Source organism: Grus americana, chromosome 7 (assembly GCF_028858705.1).
Source record: "Grus americana isolate bGruAme1 chromosome 7, bGruAme1.mat, whole genome shotgun sequence".
Classification (NCBI taxonomy): domain Eukaryota; kingdom Metazoa; phylum Chordata; class Aves; order Gruiformes; family Gruidae; genus Grus; species Grus americana.
Genome location: NC_072858.1, coordinates 24,584,785 through 24,597,129, shown reverse-complemented (window position 1 = coordinate 24,597,129; position 12,345 = coordinate 24,584,785). Strand labels below are relative to the sequence as shown.

Below are 12,345 nucleotides of genomic sequence, written 5' to 3'. Positions count from 1 at the left end.
TGACTCTCTCCGGTCTTTTGCATGGGACTACTGGTATCTAATCATCTGAGAAGGACGCTCTTGCTTAACTCTACTAACCTATTGCAAAAGAATATTTGGCTCAGCTCTTCAAGAAACAAGTGACAACTCCTCCACCTGCATAAATTAAGGTATACTTGACTATACACACTCAATATGTATGTGTGCGTGTATCTATATGCATACACATACACACAGAGTACATACATTTATGAACAGTATATATACTTTTTAAACTCTAAACTGAAGATGTTCATACAAATCTAAAACTTGTTTGGACACAGAAATACAATGTCCATCTAGCAAACAAAACTACAGCAACAACAGTAACTTACTTTACAGAAAGCTTGGATGTACACCGCATTTGCATTCTAAACTCTTGACAACAAGCAATATATTTTATGAGTTTGTAATTTAAGTTTGATCTAGATGAAGAGTGACTTTTAATTATAAGTTCAAGCAATGTAATTCATTAAATATAAATAGTCACCTGCTAATGATGGCATTTGGTTGGAGATTGCCAAGATGATTGATTTTTCCCAAATAGTCAGTGTTTCAGATATTACTATCACAAGTTTCAGAAGTAATGAAATGAAATAAAAAAAAAAAAAACCACAAAAAATTCCACATAAGTCCTGAGCTACCCTTCAATCAATCTTAAGAAGTCAACAAAATTAACCACAACTGAGTGATCTGGAATGCTGTGTCCAGTATCATGGTTATACATTTCTAACGCTCTACTGTTGTGGGCATTTTTAAAAACACAGTCCTGTTTCAAGTTGGCTGCTGAATGTTAGCAGTACTGTATCTAACTATCACACAATATTGTTATCATCCCATGCTGCTGTGCACTTCAGTGGAAAAGCAACATCAAATATCAGTGAAAGCATATTATTAGTTACTGGCACAGAGACAGAGGAATATTTTGAGCCTTTGGATACTAGCATGTCTTGCTTATAATATCTTTTTTTTTTCTTAAAAAACATTTCAGATTTTTTTCTTGCTAATTACTGCAAAAATTCTTATCTATATAATAGTAACTAATAGTAGAAGAAGCCAAGCTAAAAATGTCGCCCTTTTTATTGCTCTATAACAGCCTCATACTGCTGTGCAGCTGTAAAGTAGACCTAATATTAAATACTTATGCTAAGACATTTTATAGTCAGAAAGCTTTAACAAAACATGATTGGGACATTTGGGTGTCCCAATTGCATGACAGCCTACTGTATGTCTAGTCGTCCATTTACAAATAAAAGATACGGTTTTCTAAGATCGAAAATGTTAGTATTTCAATAGGGTGTCATTATGCCCTTAAAAGTAAGGCCAAACAAGGCATGTTCTAAGCCTGTTCTCAGCATATCTTTTTCAGTCACAAGGAACATAGTTAAACCCCATATAACAGAAGATTTGAATTTAACAAAAATCATTTTTATATGTAGTTATAACAGCAACAGTACCAGATTCGTAGCACTTGAACAGCTATAAGCTCTCGACTAGGAACATCCTTCTCTCATCACACTTACCAATACAACATAAATATAAGCAAATAAGATTACATTTACTGTTAACCACAGCTTGCCTGACACTAAAAGTACCTCACAACTATTATTCCATGATTCCAGAGTTCAGACAATTTCCCTTGCATCACTTGTCAGCAAATCACTTTAGGATACGGACCTTAAACATACAAGTAGCCTGCAAGACAGCTCACATGCTTTCCTTACTTAAGTAAAGGCAATATTTGGCTACGGAGTTACATGTTTACATACTGACTTAGAGGAGTATCTTCGCTGAAGATTTCATTCATTATGAAGCTTTCATAGTCTTCTAGAGTGACACAGTCACAGGTTCCAACATAGAAGCCAAGCCTAAAAGCTTTGGCCTTATGTAAGCAAGGCTGCCACAGGAAAAAAAACTGTTCCACCACTACCCAGCTCCTTACGCAGCTGTGCTAACTCCACAAGCTCCAATAGTGAGATACTACTGCAATTTCAAAGAGTACCGTCTGTAGTCCTCAGGCAGAAACAGTGTGAAATCTGATATATTGAGTTTTGAGGGTGGAGAGAGGAGATGAGAGAGTTGACCTGAATGATCATTGAACTTGGAGCCTGTAATTTTAGGCATTTCTTTAGCAACTGAAGGACCAGTCAAAATAACTACTTGATGAAGGTTACCAGTTCACTTCACAATACCACCCCATCTTAAGATGAAGTGTTTTAGGAAGCAAAACTGATCATAAGAATTTCTTTCACTGAACGTTAAGGGTTTCTCATTCTTCGGTTCTCGCTGATAAAATGACACCACCACCATTCCAACAGACTGCTAAGAGTCTAACCTGTTACTATTACCCTGCTTCTCATTATTTGTGATTCATTTAAAATTAGGTTCCAGTCATGGCACGCTACAGGGACGCTTTAAGGTTCAAACGCTGCTGCCGGCGTCCCACGACATATGTCCTCCTATGCCCACGGGCGGGACCCCGCAATGGAAGGTGGCCGCCCGCGCTCAGGCGCTACCTTTGACAGCGGCACCGCCGCAGAGCGACGCCGCACGAAACCCCCGGCTGTGCCCCGATCGCCGCCCCGCCGTTCACCTCCAGGAGCCCGGCCCAGCCCTGCGCATCGCTCCTCAGGGCTCTCGCCTGGCCAGGGGCCGATAGCCGCGCCAGGGCTAAGCCGGACGGGAGAGCCGCTGAGGACCGGCATCTCCTGGAGCCGCTGCGAGCCCCCAGCCGGGGCGACCGTTGGCGACGCCGGCGCGCGCCCACCTGCCCGCCAGAAATAAACTCCGCGCGCCCAGGGAGCGGGTGACCCCCACCCGCGCGAGCGGCCCGCCGGGCCGGGAGGGAACCGGCACGGGTCTCCCTCCTCGCACTAGAGGCGCGGGCGTGCAGCCGCAAAACCAACTCGCGGCGGAGGGAGAGAACGAAGCCGCGCTACCCCACACCCAAAAATTGCACGGGTGGAGAAGGAGGGAAGAGCCGAGCGGAACACCGCGCCGGGCGCCCCCGCCCCGCGAGCAGGAGCGCATCAGCGCCCGCCGCCCCTTCTCCCAGAGCGCCGGGCTGAGCTGCGGGAGCCGCGTCGGGGCTCGGCGTTACCTGAGGGTGGGCATGGTTCCCCGCCCGGCCGCCCGCAGCGAAACCCCGCTGGCGGCGGCGTCGCTTCTCTACCCGGCGCCCGTCGGCAGCTGCGGCCACTGAGCCTACCGCCCCACGCGCCGCCCGCCTCAGCCGCGACTGAGCCGCCGGCCACGGCTCCACCGCCCCACCCGCGCGCCACCGCCCCGCCCGCCCGCGCGTCCCGCCATTGGCTGAGCGGCCTGCAGGGGCGGGCCCGGGCCCTCCGCGGCGGCGGGGCGCGAGGAGCCCCGGGAGGCGGCGGCGGCGGCCTCGGGGCGCTGGCGACCGGCCCCGCGCCCCGGTTCGGAAGCGCGAGGTACCGAGCGGCGCCGCCCGCCCGGCGCCCCGCGCTCCCTGGCCGCCATCTTTGGTATGGGCAGAGAGCACGCGCCTCCCACACACCTCCTCCTGTCACCTCCCTCCCCCAGCCCGAGGAGGCAATGATGGTCGCCGGTGCTAATTAAAAAAAAAAAAAAGAAATTATCGAGGTAGCGAAGAGGTGCAGAGTTCGAGCCGTGCTGCCCGCACTTAAGATGGCCAGAGTAGCCCCCCGCATCGCTGTCCCTCAGCTGTCACGGGACCGTGGGAATCGCTGCGCTCCCAAGGGGACCCCCAACCGCCCCCCGGCCGGGGCTGTTCCCCGCTGCCAGCGGCCACGCTCCCGCCCCGGGCGTCTGCCCGCCGCCCCGCTGCCACTCCAGGACCGCTCGCCCTCCCCGGCCGCTGACCGACGCCTTCCCCGACACACGCTTTTTACACACTCGAGAAGAACGCATTTTCACTCTTTTTATTTGTGCGTCGGGTCAGACCTTAACGCCGCCCCAGGTGACCTTCTGCGAAGCCCTCCTCCTCGGCCGCCACCGCCGGGCACCGGCCCCCGCGGCCAGCGAAGACCACGTCTCTGCACAGCCGGGTGCTGGGGCAGAGCTGACGGGCCATGCCGGTGCGGGCGCTCGCTTTAGTTCCAGAGAGGGGGTTGGTTATTTTATTGCCGAGTTGCTGAAGCGCCTGGCAGCCACCTGTGGTACGCACCTACCGGACATCGTCTTTCCAACCTGTCACAGGGCAAGAGCGGAGACACCGATGAGTTGTGGGCCTGTTTGCCACCATTTGCAGGGAAAAAAAAGGGTCGCCTTTCATTGCCTAACGTGTTTCTTGTCCCCTGACATTCAAGCAGAGCTGCTGTATCAGAAAGGAAAAGCATCGGTAAAGGCACATTCCTGTTCTCACTCTTCCTACCCTCTTCCTCTTCATTTGGCTGTCAAAGTTACTGCTATCCCGTGCAGATTTGGCACTTATTTTGTTAACTTACCAGTACCAGAAACACTGATTCATGAAAATGATGTCAGAAGAGGTTGTTTTTGCCAAAAGTGAATCCCATCCTGTTTGGTTAAGTACTGCTGTGTCACCTTTAATTAAATATATAAATTTTACAGCTTCCTAATCATGTGGTTATTAGCCTTAGTTTCCCTTCTTCTCCATCTACAAAATGGGAATATTGTACGCAGAAAAATTAAAGCCAAACTTTTCAATTATTTGCTTATTTTTGGGTGTGTCAGAAGATGCCAAAATTTGAGATGTTCATGATGCTTAAGGACTTATAATATCACATGAAGATAACAGGAACATTTATGTTCAATACCTGATGTAGGACAAATTTCCTAGGTTCTCTAAACTAGACACTCAAAAATTAATCACCACTTAGGAAATTCTCGTTATTAAAGTGTGCCAAGGGTCTTGAAAAGTCAAACTAATGGGAGTGGGAAATGCATCCATCCCCTTACTGTTGAAACACACAGTTCAACAGGTCCCCAAATACTGATGGAGGATTTTCAACTCCAATAAAACGCAAATACTATTTTTGGATATATAATGGCTGTATCCTCTGATCCATGTTGAACAACAGATTATTCCTAGTTTAACAATTTTAGTGCCTAATAGCCACCCCTCTGTTTTGTAACTTAACATGGGGGGTGGGGGGCAATCCCATCACAGGCAAATATAACAATAGCAGTAACACAGCTGGGTCTTGTTGATCCGATCATTGTATTTTACATAATAAATCCATTTTTTTAAAATCATGTTGTAGATCCCCTCATAAATAATTGCTTGGCTTTAACAAGCACATAAGAATATGTAAAGGAAAATAGATACAATACATTACTATATTTATAGTAATTTGTAACATACAACTGCATATTATGAATATTAAGCTACAGAGTCCGAATGAGGTACCATCAAATATTTCTAACTTTTTACCAGTTCAGCAAGATAGGATCAAAAGGGTGTTTTTCTAAAAAAATTAAACAGCCTTTCATGAAATAGCATGTATGACAGACACCTCAACAGCATTTGTTAATAGCACTTTACAAACTTCCAACTATTCCCAAGTGCCCAACCATCTTGCTTCCACTACTAATGTCTTCGAGGCATCACCTACCACTATGGGTTTTTTGGTCATTTGCCAAGGAACTTCTAGCCATCCTAACACATAGGTGGAGCAACAGCAACCAGGGTATCCTTGGAAAAAAGGTCATTTATCACTTGTGGTCATTCATAGATTTTTATGATGCTTGTGCCACAAGTTTGACTCATAGTCACAACATGTATGTGCTAGGCTGCCAGACTGAGTTTGCTCAAGCTCCCTGATGCCTTCCAAACTCGCTCTGCTTGCATGGAGCAGCTGACCTGTGCCTTTGCGTATGTTTTGGCTTCAGAAATCCCTAAGAGAAATATGGAATTCACAGCTTTTGCATCTAAAAATGTATAATACCTGACAGGGTCTAGCCACAATTTCTCTCAACTGCTTCTGTTACTATACAGTAAGGAAGAGATTTTCCTAACCACATCAGTTCCTCTATGTATGATGAACAATAATTCCTCAGGTGATTTCACTAAAACAATTACTTTCAAACACGGTATGAGTTAAAAGTGAACTGCGTCCCTACCTGATAAAACAACAGGTAAGCATATGAGAACGTTTAAAATTGCACTTTATTAAAGTAATCCATGAAACTATACATTTTATACATTTGTAACTTGTGTATCCAAGATATAGGCAACCTAGGCCTTAGCCTTGGACTAATGTGTTATGTTTTACACCACAAATATTTGGTATAAATCATCCAGTTTACAATACGTAAACAAAAAGTTCCCCATTAACACCCATGTCACTCAATTTCTTCAAAGCACAAAACTAAGGTTAATCTTAGATAAGCTGCCCTCTCTTCTAGCTTTGCAAGACAGAAGGATGAGCTTTTACATAATAAGCAGACATTATAAAACAGGACTAGCAAGCAGAAAGTCCACAAATTCTCTTTCAGTAACAGCATTTTGCAGAGCTTGCATGTATTTTCTAACTAGAACAGTGGTTGTTTTGAAACCTTTTCTACAGAGAGAATTTTATATTTTGCAATATAAAATAAGATGTATTTTTATCTTGTATGGATCTACTAGCAAAGTATTAAAATGATTTTATTATTATTATTTTAAAATTCCATAGCATAATCCCCTTTCTTTTAATGCAGTTTCACAGACCATACGGCTGTAAGAGCAAAGGAAAGTCTATAAATTTGCTGTCTTCATCATATTGCAGACAGCTATACTTTTTTTCTATCTTATTCTAGTCAAAAACCTAGCCCTTGAGACAGTTCCAACTGCTTTGTGCCACTCAATGTACAAGGAAAAAAACCCACAAAAATCTTTCACTGCAAATGAAATCCCCAGGTAGCATAAAGCCTGCAAGTAGCTTTATGGTACCATACCCTTCAAGCATGGAACAGCTTTGACTGTGGTCAAACAATCACTACAGAAATGATTACCATTCAAAATGGAAAAAACTTCTTTCCCTTCACCGATTTCTGAGTAATACCCAAAGAGTTCTCTCCTTCACACAAAATGCTTTGGTATTTATTACATAAATAATACTAGTCTGTAAATTGAAATTATTTAAGAAGTGATTTATGTAAATAAAAAATTAACAACCTTGAGAAAACAGTGTTCACATTGTATCTGCAAGTTCAATTTACTTTTTTCAAGAAGATAAGGTTTTGCAACACATTGCCAGCAAATACTAATTAATGACCTTTAGATAGCAACCCATTCCCTGCCTCTGAAACGAGTTTTGTGAAATACTTGTGTACCGTGCCTGTGTAAGTAACTACTGAAATTCAGTATCACAACCTTGAATCACAAGCCAGAGTTTTGCTTCAAACATTTCCACATCAAATATACCTCAGCAGCAATAGGGTAAGCCAAGGTCTTGTTCTACAGAAAGCGCATTTCATACTGTTGCACCGACATCGTGTTCAACTACTTCTATATTCACTCAAGTCTCCTTTCCAGGCACCTTCCCTGTCTGTGTGTAAGCAGTATTAGTAGATCCAATTAGATGAGTAATTCTACACAAGCTGTTTCATCAGCTGAAAAAGAAGGAACTCGCAAATCTTGGAAAAATTCACAGGCACTTCAAGATTGATGATGAAATAGGCATATTTGCACTGGCTCCCCTCCCACAGGTAATCAAGCATGCAAGCAGCTCTAGGGACAAGACTAGTCCTGTAGACTTCAGGGAGGCAGCACACCAAGTTAGAGGCATACGTTTCTGCACAATATCAAAGACTACTATGTCTAAACTACTGCTGTTCACCAGTATGACTCTTCTGGCCAGGTGGGCTGCAGGTAACATTAGTAACGAAAGAAAGAGACAACAGCCATGCTCGTGGTCCAGAGCACAAAGAGCCTTCCCACGACCTCCTCTTTCCTCAGGTTACACACTCCTTCCCATAAAGCAAGGAATTACTTTAATTAAAAGGATGAAAACATCATAACAAGCTTCTCCGATACAAGAACACAAAACAGTGGAAATATGACACGTGCTGTGAGACATCCCACAGAGATTAAATCAAAGACCAGGTGAAGACACATGTCAATCTAAACAGTAATTTGAGAGTTACATATCTGAACAATGGAAATGAGCGCCTGAACTGCAAGAGTGAGGTATTTTCCATGCTGCAAGTCATTCCGGTTTTGGATATATTTCTGTCAATGTGACTTTGAAGGGAAGGTTGCTACTGTTATGTCCTAAATAAAGCAAAACTAACAAAGTCTGTTGCTAGTGTCTTCAAAAGTATTTGTTTGTCTGCTTTCTACAAGGGTCTACATATCCATCTGAAGAAAAAGTCTATTGCTTTTATTCTTCTGGGAGCAAACACAGCAAGGTGCTTGAGTTTCAGATCTTTTCTTTGTACTAAGAGGCCATTAAGAGTACTGACGTAGACAGTTACCCATATTTGTAGATATGAGAAACTGGAAAGTGAGAAAAGTATAAACCAGGAAGACAGAAACGGAAATGAATACAAATGGGGAGTGAGGTGAAATTAAAAAAAAAAAAAAGTCAGAGATAAAAAAAAGAGAAAGAAAAACGATTTATTGAATTCTAACTGAAAGCTTTGTTGCAGCTAATTTAAAATATTCAGAATCTTCTTTCATTTGTAGAAAGCTGATGAAAGAATAAGATAAATTAAAACCCAGGCTATTAGCAAAATTAAAAATGCATGAAACATGCATGTGAAACAGTAATGACAAAGGATTGCTTTAGATAACAGTTACCCACAGTGTGTTTGATAATTTATTCTGAAAAGGAAGAGATGTCTAATAGTAACAGAAGAAGAGGAATATTGTACTTTGTACTTTTAGTATAAAGTATTTGTCAAATTCAATGCCTACATTGTCTTCATGTAGATAAACTGATTTGTCCAAACAGCCAGCCACGTCACGACTATTCAATCAATACAGCAGCTGCAGAACGGCCAGAAGGCCATAATGCAGCAGAGGGGACTTCACAGCAAAGGATTTCACAAGTTTGTTCATTTTTTCTTCTGCGTGCAAGCATATTTCTATACAGATATTTATATATAGAGAATGTCCAAATTCTTTCATAACTGTACCAGTCCGTTAACACAAGTCTGGTTGCAATTTTCACAGACTTCCAAGATAAAACCAACCCAAATATAAAAAGGATGCAAATCCTTAGTAATTCTGTAAAGTAACGCCTCATGATGTTTCTAGTAAGTTGATGCTACCACTCAATGACAAGCCGTTTGCAGTTTTGCAAGCCTATTTTCTGTTCAAACAGTAGAGTTTACACACACAATGATATTTTATTTCACACAGCAGAGACGTAGTCAGAAGCCTGAAACAAGGCAGCACGCATTAATGGCCTTGCCTAAAGCCTGCTGGTTTTAGCGGGGATTTGCACCCGTCAAATAAAGACAATGCAAAACCTGCTGCCCAGCAGATTAATGTCAGCACAACGCATTGTTGAGTTGGGAATGCTCGTTTGGGTCTCAGGCTTTGTGTTCTGCTCAATGGGTGGCAAAAGCCGGCCATCCTATATTGCTTTCAAACAACTTTAGCTGAACCTGGTCAGCTTTGCCTACCTGATGAGGGAGCAATATTTGCTTTCTTTTGCCTGAAAGGATCAAAAGGGACTAAAAAAAAAAAAAGTATCCATGAAACCTCCCAGATGCCACTTTGAGAGAGAAAATGATGAAAAAAATATAGGGGAAGGAAACGTTTGTTATGGATGACAAGGTACGGCTTATATTACAGAGTGAAATTTAACTTTTTTTATATCTTCTTAATATTTAAATAGTTTTTGTGGTAGGCACAGGAAAGATTCAGGTTTGTATTGTACAGGAGAGTAAGTAAGGTACAAAACCTTGCTTGTCGAGTCCATTAGACATGGTCTTCTGAAGAGGCTGGAAAGTCTCAGAACTAGCTGTTGAGAACAAGAATTTCTCCTCTAATTCTTGGTATAACAAATATGAAGTTGCTATCTCCCAAAATTTTCAAGTGATTTTTCACTTCTTTTCTAATCTGTAGGTTAACTGTTTTAAAAGCTCCAGACATACATAGCAGTGCTTTGCATTAACAACCAAACCTCATTACAAATACAATAAGTTAAGCAACCTCAACCATTCTGGTACCCTCCGTACGGCCTTTTAACACAGGACAAAGTCCCACAGCAGCATTTGGCCAAACATGTTCTTGCTGCTACGTTCAAACGAGCGCGGAGGTTTGCCAAACCTAGTCCAACCGTCGCACACGCTTCACAAGGCCAACCTGTGGCCCACAGCACACATTAACTTCGTTTGACCACCAGCTGATTATGGCATTTCTCCTCTTATGAAACAGACATAGAGTCTAGTTTACACTTCATATTGAAATGACTTCAAACAGGAGTAGAGGATACAAGTTCTAATAACCTTCCCTGTGTTTTATCCATCACACCTCACAAAAGTATAACTTTCAGTTTAATCAGTTGTTATCTGAGCATGTCACCATGGCCTTTCATTCCATTGTAAACATCCTTTACATTTTTAACTCAGTACTTCAATAATGTTCTCAGATTTTTGAATTTTCATGTTTAGGCTTGAAGCAGGTAAAATGCACTTTCCTCTAATAAGCTTTGTAAACAGAAACATTGCAATTCCTAGTTTCTTGTCCTACCTTGCTTTAAGGCCCATGAAAATAACTGCTGCTTTTTAATTACAATTCTACATTGCTGTCTGCCATTTATTTGCTTTCAGAGCTCAGTTACACTTTTTCCTCCTCCACTATCTGCTACTGAGCTTGTCAACTATTATTAGACTTTAAAAGTCACTCAGCTGTCAAAGGAGCAAATACCCTGACTTTGACAAAATTAATAGGATTAGTTCTTTCAGTAAGGACATCGGAACCAAAAGGGACTGTTCTCATCTCAGTATTAAAGTACATCTTTTTTTATGCTATATTTGAGCAAGTTATTAGTTATCGCCAAGGTAATTTTGGACCTTTCAAGCCTTATGTCATTAATCCTCTTCATATACCGAATACTTGGAAGGAGATCAGCTATCTTACAATTATATTCATGTGAATAACGCCAAGAAAACAAATCAGAAACTGCACCAACAAAAGCCCTGCTATAGTCTCAGTATTCACTTTGACTGTGCTTCCTGCATTGAGAAACCTTATGTTTTTCTGCTATGGCATTTAAAAATAAATGACTTGTTTCTGTGCAGGCCATCAGTCAGATGGGGTTCAGTCAGTGATATTATACAGTGGTCACACAAATAAGGAAGTATAGCAAATGGCACAGATTATTTCAATATGAAAAGACAAATATTCCACGTGTCCTGAAGAAAACATATCTATTAATGAGGATTTTTAGATAACTAAATTCCTGTATAACGGGGAAAGAGATCCCCCTCAAGGATCTCAGAGGGTATTTTCAGAGGATGTTTTCAAAGACGAAGAACACGGGGTGACAACCCAAGCTGTGTTTCAAATACCCGAAAGGCATTGCTGCACGCAACCTTAAGTTTCACCGCACGACCCCATGCAGGAGCCCAGAAGCGCGTTTGCACTGACCCACCCGAAGGCAAAGCGCGGTCCCCGCGCTTCCCGCGGCACGGCACCAGCGCTCCCGCCCGCCGCTGCTCCGGCTGCGGGGCGTCCAGCCCGGCGGCGCCCCCGGGCAAACGCCGGGGCCGGGCACCGGTACCCGCGGGGCGGTCGCCGGGACGGCGGCGGCAGGAGCAGGGGCGCCGCGGCAGCGCAGCGGGACGGCCCCGCCGCCCGCCTCCACGTGCGCCCGATGCCGCCGGGAGGGGAGCGCGGTCCCGCGGCGGGGCCGCCCGCACCGCCCCGCACCGCCCCGCGCGCAGCCCGGCCAAGCCCAGCCCGGCGCGACTTTGACCGCGCACCGCAGCAGCACGTGTCTCGTCCTCCACCGGGGGCAGCACCGGCGGCACCCAGCGCCCCTCCGGTATCCGCTGGGGCTTCTTCGTGAAGAAGAGCCCCTCCCGCGGCCCCGCCGCCCGTTACCTCAGTTGCTTTTGCTCCAGCTTGAGCTTCTTGGCTTGCGGCTCCCCCGCTGCCATCTTCGCGCTGGGCGGCGTGCAGCACGCTCCGCTCGCCTCGGCCCGCCTGCCGGCCCCGGCCCGCCCCGCCGACCGCGCCGGCACCGCCACCGGGGGGCGGGGGCGGCGGAGCGGGCGGCCGTGCCGGGCGCCTGACAGGGAGGGGAGGCCGCGCCGCCCGCCGCTCCTGCACAGCGGTGCGCCGCCCGCCCGGGTGGTTTTAGCGCCCAGAGGCAGCCCCCGTCCCCTGCCCACCGTCGAGGTCGAGGGACGCCAGCGGGCCGTGGGCGACTGCCCGCGGCG

At 45.0% G+C, this 12,345-nt stretch overlaps 1 protein-coding gene across 2 annotated transcripts in view; it reads right to left on the bottom strand.

Annotated features, from left to right (window-relative positions):
• Positions 1-12,140, bottom strand: part of ADK (adenosine kinase) — a 294,428-nt gene extending 282,288 nt beyond the window's left edge. Inside the window, exon 1 of one of the 2 annotated variants that reach the window (XM_054832283.1) lies at positions 12,008-12,140. In XM_054832283.1, the coding sequence (XP_054688258.1) occupies positions 12,008-12,063 (56 nt within the window). In that variant the 5' untranslated portion in view covers positions 12,064-12,140. Of the gene's footprint in view, positions 1-3,118; positions 3,301-12,007 lie in introns of those variants that run through there. The other variant, XM_054832284.1, reaches the window with a different exon arrangement.
• Between the last annotated feature and the right edge of the window lie 205 nt (positions 12,141-12,345).